This window comes from Nestor notabilis, unplaced genomic scaffold (assembly GCF_000696875.1).
Source record: "Nestor notabilis isolate BGI_N333 unplaced genomic scaffold, ASM69687v1 scaffold3865, whole genome shotgun sequence".
NCBI lineage: Eukaryota > Metazoa > Chordata > Aves > Psittaciformes > Psittacidae > Nestor > Nestor notabilis.
Window position 1 is genome coordinate 1 of NW_009930535.1, and position 11,635 is coordinate 11,635.

The 11,635-nt window shown below is 42.6% G+C and overlaps 1 protein-coding gene across 1 annotated transcript in view; it reads left to right on the top strand.

Annotated features, from left to right (window-relative positions):
- The first annotated feature begins 9,148 nt into the window (after positions 1-9,148).
- The window catches only part of PROSER2 (proline and serine rich 2), a 13,319-nt gene continuing 10,832 nt past the window's right edge, over positions 9,149-11,635 (top strand). Inside the window, exon 1 of the mRNA XM_010015430.1 lies at positions 9,149-9,265. Coding sequence (XP_010013732.1) covers positions 9,149-9,265 — 117 coding nt within the window. The remainder of the gene's footprint in view (positions 9,266-11,635) is intronic.

Here is an 11,635-nt window from a genome sequence, read left to right on the forward strand (position 1 = left end):
GGCTGGCACCGGAGAGGAGAAAAACTACTAGTTAGTAGGTAACTGCTTCCCCTCTGCGTGCGAGGCGTAGTTTCCCAGTCCTGAGCTGTGCGAAGGGTTATTTTTCTAATGTTCCCCGTGTATTGCTTGTTCTTCCCCATCGTATCGTGTCTAAAAGCAATTTGCGTGTGTTAAGTGGCAACTTGGAGCGAAGGAAAGGTTTCGTAGCCGTGCATTGTTAAACTTTGGATGTATGGGGTGACTGAGTGACTAAGGGTGATGGGAAGGAGCTGCCTTGCTCCTCCTCATTGTGTTCTGACTGACTGCAACTGAATGTTGCCATTGGAAAAAACGTCGGTGTAAACAGTGTCAGACTCGAGTTCAAAGCGCTTCTTTTCCCTACCCCATTTGTCAGGTGCCTTTTCCATCTGGAGATACGTGTGAGGTGGCTGGTTCTTGTTAAGACATAATCCTAGGTAGTTCAGGCGAGGTTTAGTGTGTGTGTAAGAGAAACCACAGCCTTTAAAGCACTCCCGGGATTTTCAGTAATCCAGGAGCTCAGTGGCATGTTTCCCAAATAGTTTCTGCTTTAGCGTGGCACCGAGAGGAGCTGAACGCGGTCCTGCGCACGGGCATAGCAGGAGGTGATTCCTGTGGGAACAGGGATGCAGTTGAAAGTGGAAAGAAATTTGGAGGACGTTGTCTCTGTTCTAAAAACTTTGCAAGGCTTTTAAAGTATAACAAGTGTCCGAAGTGTAAGTAACAATTATTTCCTTTCCTATTCCTTTTATGAAGGGCACAGGAGGAAACACTAAAGCGTAAGTCTTGGCTTTAAAAGCTTTCACAATTTCTAGCTTAGGCTAATAAAAAGGTTTTATTTTAAGACTTTTCTGCAGATCCTCGACTAATAGAGTGTTGCAGATGGACTTCTTTGTACAGGTACTGTTACAAAGAATAGTGGTTGTGGCTTTTCCCCTTCCTTTGCTGTATAAGGGGGGAGCTGGTGTTTAAACAGGAAAAAAAGTTGCTCACTGGCATCTCCGGAAATGAAGATAGTCATTATTTCTCAGAAATTGAATAGATTTTCCAGCTGTGTCTGTCTTATCAAGGATTTGTTTGGGGCTTTGACAACCAAAAGTGAGTAAGTAAAGTGAAATTTTATGCCTGGAAGTACAAGTAATGCCCAACATTGCAAAGGAACAGAGAGAATCTATATTGCATCTCTCTGTTGTCAATACTAAACCTCTTCTCCTCCTGTTGGTTGTAACTGCTTTTTCTCTGCATGCCTCTGAGAGAAATATTAACCAAGCATGTTGGCAGAGGGGCTTGCTGGTTGGATATAGTAACTGGAACAACTCAACTCCTGAGCAGTTGACAAGGCTCAGGCTGAATGACCTTCTGAAATACTGGAGCATGAAAATAAATGAGGAGATGAATGTGGCTTTCAGAGCCAGCCAGGCAGGCTGTGGCAAACACTGTTACCAAGTCCTCCCTCCTCCTGTCTTTATTTTTAATTAAAAAATAAAAGCAAGGAATTTTAATTTCCAGTGTAACCAACTGCTTGAAGAGATCCTTTTCAAGTGGGTGTGTATTGATTATCCCTGTAGCAAGGAAGGTCTAGGGTGAGACTTGACTGCTCTGTTCTGCCAGTGCTGTTCTCAGCTCTGTTTGCTTTGGGCAGGCAGACCTTTATGTACTTACATAGGAATGAAACGAGCATTAAATAAGCTGCTTTTTAAAGTAAACACCTCTGCTTTGTGCTTCGGATGTCTTCTGCCCTCCTCCCTCTATCAGCATAGCAGTCAGAAGAAGAAACATAGGAAAGCAGCCTAACATCCAGCTGTGAGACTGTGACACAGCCGTGCCAGAGCTGGAAATTATCTTGCTGTCTTAAATACTTTGTAAAACAGGATTTGGTTCACCTTTCCTATGACTGTGGCAGTAGTTATATAATGAAACCCTAAACCCCAGTGATGCTACACCTCTAACAAGACAGAAGTTGACTAATTACAGAGGAGTCTGTGTCTGAAATTGTTCATGTGCATTTCGTGTTGCCAAAGTGTTGGCTGTCACAGATCGCACCACCCCGATGTTAACAGGGGAGATGGAAAAAGATGTGACTTTAAAAGAACTGGACACTTGACCTTGTTGAAATTTGCATAGGGGCATTTGAAGTCAGAGTAGACCTCAGTCATCACCTGGATGTGCTTAAATGTGGATGTGATGTACGATATTGTATTGTATGATACTGTGGTGTATGGTACTGGGCTAGACAGCTCTGGGTATCATAGGTAGTTTTCCCACTAAGCAGATACCGGCCATCAAATCTCAACTGGAGAGAACCAGTGAGAGCCTTGTTTGTCCTTGGGTAAGACGTTAATCTAAAGTAAAGTAACTACTTGTCACCTGCTTTGGTTTTATTTTTAGTTGGGGCAGGGAGGGATTTTGTCAATGTAAATGCGTGGGGAATGTGAGCACTTCAGGCTTTGTCTGTGGATTAAACCACCAGTGCTGGATATGAACCTTTGCCACTGGCCTTTGCTTCAGGCAGCGGGCTTCGGTTGAAGCTGTTGTTGATGTAATGAACTGGGAGCAGAGTTTTCTTGCAAGGGATAAGGCAAAGTTGCATGAGAATATGCCTCAGCATTTCCTTTTCCTAGATAAATTGTGTCTTGAGAGTGGACCAGTGTGTGCAGCATCATCAAACCCTGCATTAGTATGCCACTGTAACCAGTATTTCCCAAGCACTGCAGCGAGGATGATGAGGTAACAATCATCTAGGCTCTCATCTTGTGTTGCCTTCAGTAGGCAACAGTTTGTGAAGTATAGGGTCTCCATAAACCCTAAAAAAGCTGTTCCTGAATATCCAGGAAGACCAGTTAAGCACGAAGTATTGAACCCTCTTTTTCTGCTATCTTGACACATAGATTAACATGGTTAAAGGCAGGACCTTGGGCATTGTTTCTGAGCAAAGCATGATTTGCAGAATTAGGGATAGTAATTGATTTATTACTTAGGTGATGAAAATGTGGTTTGTGATTGTTTCCTTTCTTTTTAAGTGGTTGCTGCATTTAATTTGAGATCCAATTCACCAAACTGTTTAAGCATGTGATAAAACACTGTAATGAAGTCAGCTGGATTTAACTTTTACTGAATTGGTGCCTTGCCCATCTAGCTCTTTTAAAAACTTATGTACACAGGATTAATTATTTCACTGCTGGCAGCTCTCACGAATTCTAGTGCGAGTTGTATGAATGACATTCAGTGTGTTTCTTGAGGCTCCAGCTTCCAGACTTTGAGGACTGAGAGAATCTTTGTTTTTCGTTTTAAAACTAACGGATTTTGTAGCCTGTAGGGGAAAGTTTGAATTGTCACAAATGCACCACAGAAACCAGTAAGTTTAAAACAAAATATTGGGGTTATTTGCATTAAATCCCCTTGAATTCTGGGAGTCTCATGTGGTTGTTGGCACTCCAGAGACTTTGGTTGTAGTTGCATGTCTATCATGGGCTACTTTCATGGTAGCCTAAATTTCCACTTTGCTCAACGTTGCTCAGACTTACTCATCATCCCTTCGGAGTATCTCAAACAGAACTGATGTCCAAGGAAGCGTCTGTGAAGATGCTGTTGGCCTGGTTCTTGTTCAGAGGATGACACTGTCACAGAGTGGGGGAGTGGGGTTTCTGTTTCTGTTTTCAGTGGTCGCCATTTCTATGTGGCTGGTTGTGCTATGGGGACAGTCCCTCTCTAAACAAGGCCAGGACTGTTTCCTGGTTACTTGATGTTAAATAGCCACAACTGTTTCAGACAGACAGGTTTTTTCATGAACAGATAAGGAATGTGCATCATCGTACAATGCATGAGCACGTCGTAAGCATCTACAGTTGTGATATGAAGAAGAAAAGTCAGAATTTAACCATGTTGGCAGGGTTTGGTTTTTCTTAGTTCCTAAAAATCAAGCATTGTCATTTGTTACTTCAGTTTTGGTTTGACTCTTCCAGTTCCTAAAGGGAGCCTACATCCGGAGAGGGACTTCTTAGAAGGGCACGTAGTGACAGGACAAGGGGTAATGGCTTTAAACTGAAAGAGGGCAGATTTAGATTAGATATAAGGAAGAAGTTCTTACCTGTGAGGGTGATGAGGCCCTGGGACAGGTTTGTCCTTTGTAGGCAGCACTGTCACTTAGCCTATTCTTCTACCAGAAAGCTTGAATTTTACTGTGTATCATAAGAGATGGATATAGGTTACCTCTAAAGCTCAAGAATTCACTCCTCATTTAATACACTGAAGAAGAGGAGAAGAATAAAGTTGCTGGCAGATCTGTCCATAAGGAGGAAATACACCCACCACACTGGATCAGTTAGTTCTGAGGAGTTTGTCACAGCAGAGGCTCAGTGAAGACGCGTCATAGGCCGGTTGGTTTTAGTTTAGCTGTGATCTTGTACAGCAGGTTCAAAGGTATGTTGCAGGAGCACTTAATACAAGGAAAAATTCATCAGGTTATTAGACACAAATACCTGGCCTGTCTTGGGAAGCCTTGTGGTCTCCTGACCACAGCGTGCAGGAATGTGAATGAATTCCTGCTCTCTGCTTGCCTTGTTTTACATACTCTTCCCTCAGCATCTGCTGCTGTCAGGCTAATAGAGATGGAGGTCTCTCATCTGCCCCTGTATCATCATCTTTACAAAACCTATTCCATGGAATACTTCAGTGACCTCAGAGTACTTCAGTTGTGTTCTTCTAGATGTTTAACTCTCCGAACTCGAGCACTACCATGGAATGCAAAACAACTGATGGTGTTTGCAGAGCCGAGTGTGTGCATCGGTATGTCTGTATACAGCTGACAGTGTACAAATACTTTGAGATTAAACCTGGAAGTTCACTGGCCAGTTCTTCTGTTTCAGCTGTATCACTAAGAAAAAGCTGTTTAAGAGCAGGCAAAGTGCGTGTAAAGATGCGCAGAGACCAGTCCAGGCTTAGAAATCTAGCTTAAAACATCTTCCATGTAAAGAGCATTCTGGAAATGCTGTGATAGAGAAGAGAGGGAGAGACTGATATTGTGCCCCTTTAAAAATGTATGATTACTATCTAAAAATGGTCAGCTCTGCTTACCTTAAATGTATCCTGCAGTGAATGGGATGATGCTGTCTGCTGGCTGGCTTTCAGCTCCTGAAAGCTTATGGAACACTTGACTTTTAGCCTCTAAATGTCTTCCATTTTCATGAGATTGATCTTTTTGCTTACTAAGCTCATCTTAAATAGGATTGTTAAACAATTTTTTTCAGTCTCCTGCTACTACAGAAACAGCCCCTTGTAAATGCTAACACTGAACTTCACTGGAGAAGTCATCCTAGTCAGCAAAAGTAGCCCTTTTAAAAGGACAGACTTATCTCAGTGGCAACTTAATACAGTCTCTCTGAGTTACGTGCCTCTGCCAAAGTAAAATTGAATCTTTGGAGGTAAAATTCAATGTTAGCTTCAGTTTCCTCCTCCTGCCCTCTGACAGCCATGCATAATATGTGAATTGTGTTGGTTTACATACCTCATAAGGCTGCCTCTAGTGTATGTGAGATAATTCCAGCTGATAGAATCACAGCTGCCCTGAGATGCCTCTTTGCTTTAATATTTGGGATCTTCTCTCCAAATAGTACTGTTCCTGTCACTTCTGCACTCCTGTATCGTGGTCTGAATTTTTTATTGTATTAATCCCTAATGGTACAGGCACAATTTCCTTAAACCAGGCAAAACCTCCCCTAATGCATTGGATAGACCAAGCAACTAATCCTGTTGTGAGCAACTTTCATATTTAATGGGTCTCTGAAGGTCAGGAGGAACAGCCGCCTGTCATCCGGCTGCTTGTGCTCTCTCTGGGGATGGGTACCTTGTGTTAGTTACCTAGGCAATCCCACTGGAACAGGCAGTGGGGTCATCTTGAAATTCATTAGATTCTTGGCTATTTCTATCTTAAATCCACAAAGTCTTTCACTTAATAGAGAGGACATAAAAAGGGTGAAGGCACTTCTGTGTTGGCCATGGATAGGAGCGGGGTTTGTCTGTAAAGCGTGCTGTATGTATTGCAGCAGTGCTGGGTAACCTCACATCAGCTGGAGCTGCACTAGGCACTGTATAGATATGTAGGAGTCACTCCCTTAAAGCATCGAAAACACAGCAAAGGGGAGAAATGATGTGTATGAGTGGGTTATGGTCTTACTGATGTGTGCCCTTGAAGTGTTAAAGATTGTGTGAGAGAGAGAGAGAAGGGAAAAAGATCTCCCCCCACGCCCTTTCTGTAGGCTCCCAGGCTGTTGTATAGCTCCCCAGCCTGTCTGAAATAGATAGAACCTCCAAAGAAGCCACAGCTTACAGCTCAAAAGAGGAACCAGTGGGGTGATGCTTGCTACTTGATCCTGTGTGGATGGCTCTTCTTAACCAGTGGCACTCACTGCCTTTATTTGTTGTTCAGGAGCTTTGTGAGACATCTCAGCCTGAGCTCCAGAATGAGTAACAGGAGCTTGTTGGAAGCAGAATTGTTTGTTGTTATTTAGAACTTGTGGGTTTAGTGTTTATTGCTGCTGAATCTGGGTGTTTCTGCTGTCCTGGTGCAGATAGCCCTCTGTGGAGTTTAAACCTGGTTCTGCTGTTGGAGAGAGCAGAACAGTGCTCTTAAATACTCCATCAAAGTGTTGGGTCACTGTTAGCTTTCTTAGTGGCTTGGATTAGCATCTTTTAATTTGGTTAGTCTTTAAATGTGGGTCTTGTCTACGACGCCTGTTGTCATCTGCAGCTATGACCTCTCATAATGTAGTCTATAAAATGTTCATGAAGAGTTTTGAGTTTAAATCTAAAGATCTAGTAGTTGTCCATAATAATCACTGAGGGACTGAATAAACACAGCATGTCCAGTTTATACTGGGGACACCTGGGTAAAAACTGGTGCTGCAGCTTAAAAGGGCTGATGAGAAGTAATACATATGTTGGATGTCAGCAGTACTTGCCTTTTGCTGGTCCCTCCTTAGAAAAATACTTGTTTTCATAGAACCACAGAATCAACTAGGTTGGGAAGGACCTTTAAGATCATCAAGTCCAACCATTTGGATAGTTTCCCATCTGAACATCACCTTAAGTCATGGGATGAAATGTGAAATGAGTGGGAGTTTTCTGTGAGTTTGAGGTGTCAGGATTTTCCCTGATAGTTTTGCCTTCTGAAATGTATGTTTTTGTACTTCTGTGTGTAGCATTTCAGAGGCATTTCCACTGCCCGTGTTGCTGTCTAAAAATGATGTATGTTTTCTTGTGTGTGTTTGTGTGTGGCTGTTTGGTGCCACGGGGTCTGTTGCACATGGAGCTGTGGTTACAGGATATGCTCTGGGCTCGGGCTGCTGTTTTCCAGTGTAGCTTCCAGCAGCAACAGCCTTTTGGTTTGAGCCTGGGTATGTGACAACCAGAGGTACAGCAACTACTGCAGTGCTTTCATGCCTACCTGGCTTGAAAACCAGGACCAAAAGCATGTTTCTACCCCTGTGGCATCACTTAAAGACGGTTATACAGAGGATGGATTTTATCTATTATTAACGTTATTAATAGAAGAAAGGAAGAATGTTCTTTTTATGTAAAGGCAAGGCTAAATCGTAATCATTAGACCCAATGCTCATAAGAAAAGCTATCAGATGCTTTTATTGTGGCAATCCAGTGCTCTGTTTATGTGGGTGGTGCTCCCATGTTTAGCTACATTGTGTGGGAGCCTTCCCACAGGACACATGCTGGTGCCATGGCATAGATGAGGGAGCGTTCGTACGTACCTTTGGTAATGTCATAGCCCTCTCCTGGGAGGAAAGGATCAGTGGGATGGAATTGTTGCTCAGTATTGGCAGATGTTATCTCACTGCTATGAAACACTAATCAGCTTACCAGGAGGCTCTGGTTTCTCAGCCCTCAGCCAACAGGTAGGGAGGAAGGAGAAGTAATCCGATTGAATTGGAAATGCAGACTTGACTTTGCTTCTCATGTCACCTCGTGAACCATAATAAAGGGAGAAGCACTTGGGAAGCAGGACCATCTCATCTCATTTGTACAGCGTAATGGTATCCACTTCCCAGCTGTTTGCATACAACGTGGTACTTCAGAACCAACTGCTGCTTCCTGGTCACAGGCAGGGTAGATGAAAAGATGGACTGTCGAAGAACAAGGCAATTTCTTGTTGCAAAGGATGTTTTAATGTATGGAAGAGAGAAATTAACTAGGTCCTACTTTATACCCACCCCGTGTTTGTGCTGTTAGTGCAAAAGGATGTCTTTGGTCTTTGTGGTGCTTTCAGAATGAAGCAAGAAATTCTGCCAGAGTGTTTTGGGAGATGACAGCAATTCAGAGAGGTGCTACAGAACTGAGCACTAGGATACCTTGAAGTGGGGCTTTTGCTCCAGTAAGCAGTGCTGCATGTCTCTTCCATTAGGCATCTTCCAAACGCACAAGCACTGTTTCTTCATGGCTCGGTGAAATAAAAGCTCTGTAGCCTTATAATGCAATTTTGCTGCATAATGTGGTGGTGCAAAAATGGCACCAAGTTCTGTTCATGGATGTTTCACCAGGAGCAGTTGGAATAGAGCTGCTTCAGTAATACACAAGTTAACTGCAGCAGCGTTAGGAAATGGACTGGATTCTGTTTCCCTCATGTGGTCCAATAAATGGAATACTTGTCTAAAAAGCTAATGACAGATGAAGACATTTGAACTGGGTCAGTTGGTATCTCAGCTGATGGGGTTTTGTTACTGTTAATGATGTGTCATAATGGAAAACACAAACCAAATCTGTAGGATGGGTGTGTATGTGTGGTCCATGCTTGTAACTGAGAGACATCTGGTTTGGAAGCACAGGAAATGGGGACCTCGCTATGCTGGATTTTTAAAGTCACCTTCCAGAATAAGACCAATTCTTCTAAGAGGTGCCCATAGTTGGTAGGTGTGTTCCAGAGTGTAAAGACGTGCCTTGTATTAACTTGTGTGGGATTTCTTTTCACTATTTATTTTCCACTCCATTTCAAGTACTTCAAAACCAGATTTAAACGTAACACTTTTCATTTCTCTGTTTTCAGAAATGAGTAAAGCTAGCAGCCCTACGTAATGTGCTGATGGCATTCTGTGCTGCATCGGGACTGATACATCAGGAGAGTGTGATGCCTGGAAATCTCCTCTCGGATTCTCCTGAAATGGCATCCGAAGGCTCTCCAAAGCATGCACATGGGAGCATGGAGAATCGTGGCAGCCAAGCTAAGGGCAGAAATCTTGCCTTGGTAAGTGTTTAATGAGCCTTACGTTTAATGAGCCTTATTACATTAGTAGCTTTGTTTACATCACAGGGTTATTTTTGTTACTTAAGCATTGATTTGCCATTTCTGGTCCTAAATGGTTGCTTGTGGTCTTGGTTGTTAACAAACTGAAAGGCCAGAAATTACTATCCTTATTTGGTACAACAGCTTGTTGTTCTGGCCTGATTGAGAGCTTGCAGAGTGCTTCTCTTGACTGTTCCTCTCGGAGAACCAGAGATGGTGGTAAGGCTTGGTGCAGCCACCAGCAATTGGTGTACATCTGCCCTCACTTTAAGCATCTTGTAAAGGAACTTAAGGATAGTGTTTCATGCTTAAGCTCTTTGTTGACACTACTGAGTGACGGTCTCGGCTTATTCCACCTTCATGTAATTAGGTGAGTAACAAGTACATCACCATAAACAAAGCTGTCTTCACATTAGTGAATATGAGTGTGTGGCTGTTTAAATAGTACATGAGTAATTGAGGGAGTAGGATGCACTGCTGCATTTTCTTGAATGATCAGGATGATTCAGGCAGTACTGTTTGTACTGTGACAGGCTAAGCCTAGAAAGCAGCTATAGTTCCTTGCTTATGGTTTTTATCACCACAACCATTTGAAAAGCATCCATCTTTAAGTGAGGAAAGAGCACTCTGGTAAACTTGCTTTCCCTAAATGGGAAGTCTTGCCTTCAACGTGGAATCAGGCTTTCCATGTCTTTCTTTCTGTCTTCCCCACTACCTTCCTTATAGTGAAGTTTTCTGTGAAAGAATAAGTGGTAAAAATAAGTTAGCAAGTTGGTATCTCTATTCATCTATATACCTCAGTGGGTTTGTGCTACTTCATGAGCCTTTTGGTAACTGGAGGTAATTCTGAAGATCTTCCTTTTTTGTTGCTTCTCATGAAAATGCATCTCACTATTGTGCTTGTATCCTTCAGCTTGTGCTGCTAGTTAAACCACAAAGCAAGTATTGCTAAATATAGTCCCTTAACTGCTTCTGATCTGTGCTAGGAAAACGTTATGGAGGGAGGCCAGGAGCATTAGCCAAGTGTTCCATTTGGGCCCAGGTATTTAGAGCATGTTGTTTATTATATGGAACTGTTTGGATCTTAGAGAATTACAGTGGGAGTTGCACTCTGTTAAAGGATTACACCTTAATTTGGTGCAGAATTACAAGTTAATTGTATGCATTACTCTTGACTCCAGTTTTTCAGGTTATCAAATCATGTTTTCGTGGGGTTTATTCTTGGCTGCAGTAGCAGGTGTGAGACTGGCCATTTGAGAGAATCACTGTTGAGTAATGAGGAGGCTGTGTATAAATCAGTGTGTTTGTCCAGCCTCATCCTGAGTCTGCTGTGTCAGAAAATGACATAGATTCCCTTGGTCTAAGTAGATAACACCATGTGATAACCCAGATGATGATGCGTCAGCTGGAATTGGAATCCCTTCCTGCTCTGTAATGTTGTAATTTATAGATGGAGTAAAAGCTGGCTGCAGGTTTAGGCAATTCCCATCAGACCTATGCATCAGCAAAAGAAGTTCCAGAAGCCTTTAGCTTGTCTTGTTTGAGTTTATGCATGAAGAAAGTGAAGCATGTACCAATGAGTTTAATTCTGGTGCCATAGGTTCCCTTCCTTGCCTGTTCTTTTAGCATTAGAGTAGGTGGCATGTCTGATAAGGCTGACAACTAGCAGGCATGGAATAACAGGTTAGGGAATGGAAATGCCTTTCAATAAAGGCATCATTTCAGTTTCTGAGTTTGGTGCTGGGTTTGAACTGAATGTGAAGGAAACTGCCAATTGTGATTGAGTAAACAGCAGTCAGCTCTTTAGTGCTGCTCACATCTTTCCTTCTTGTCATCTGATGTAAGTATTGTTTCACTGCCCGATAGCTATTGTCTGTTCAGTACTGAAACAGGCTTTGGAAATCCTCAGGATAGAAAGCAGTATTCTTCAAATGCTTTTCTATTTCCTTGTGTAGCTGTCTGTGGGGTTTATAGCTCACATGGGGATCGGGGATTCGTAAGAGGAAAAGCTGGTTGCTGGAACGTGCTCCCAGAGACCTTAACTTCCTCTTTCAGTAGTTTTGTTATAAAAGTTCAGAAGATGCAGCAGCTTTGGCCTAATGAGGAGGCCGGGATAGAAAACTGTGGACAAATAATCTCATATTAGACCAATCCTGAGAAGGGAAGGGGCAGATTTTTCAGACACTCAAGACGGAAACAGCAGCAATTGCAGACTTACCTGCTTCTTAATGTATTACTTTGCTGTGTCTGTGCACCTACAGACACAGCAAGGAAGGTCAGAGTTAACTCTAATTTATCATTTTAATTTATAATTAAATTTAATTTAGAATT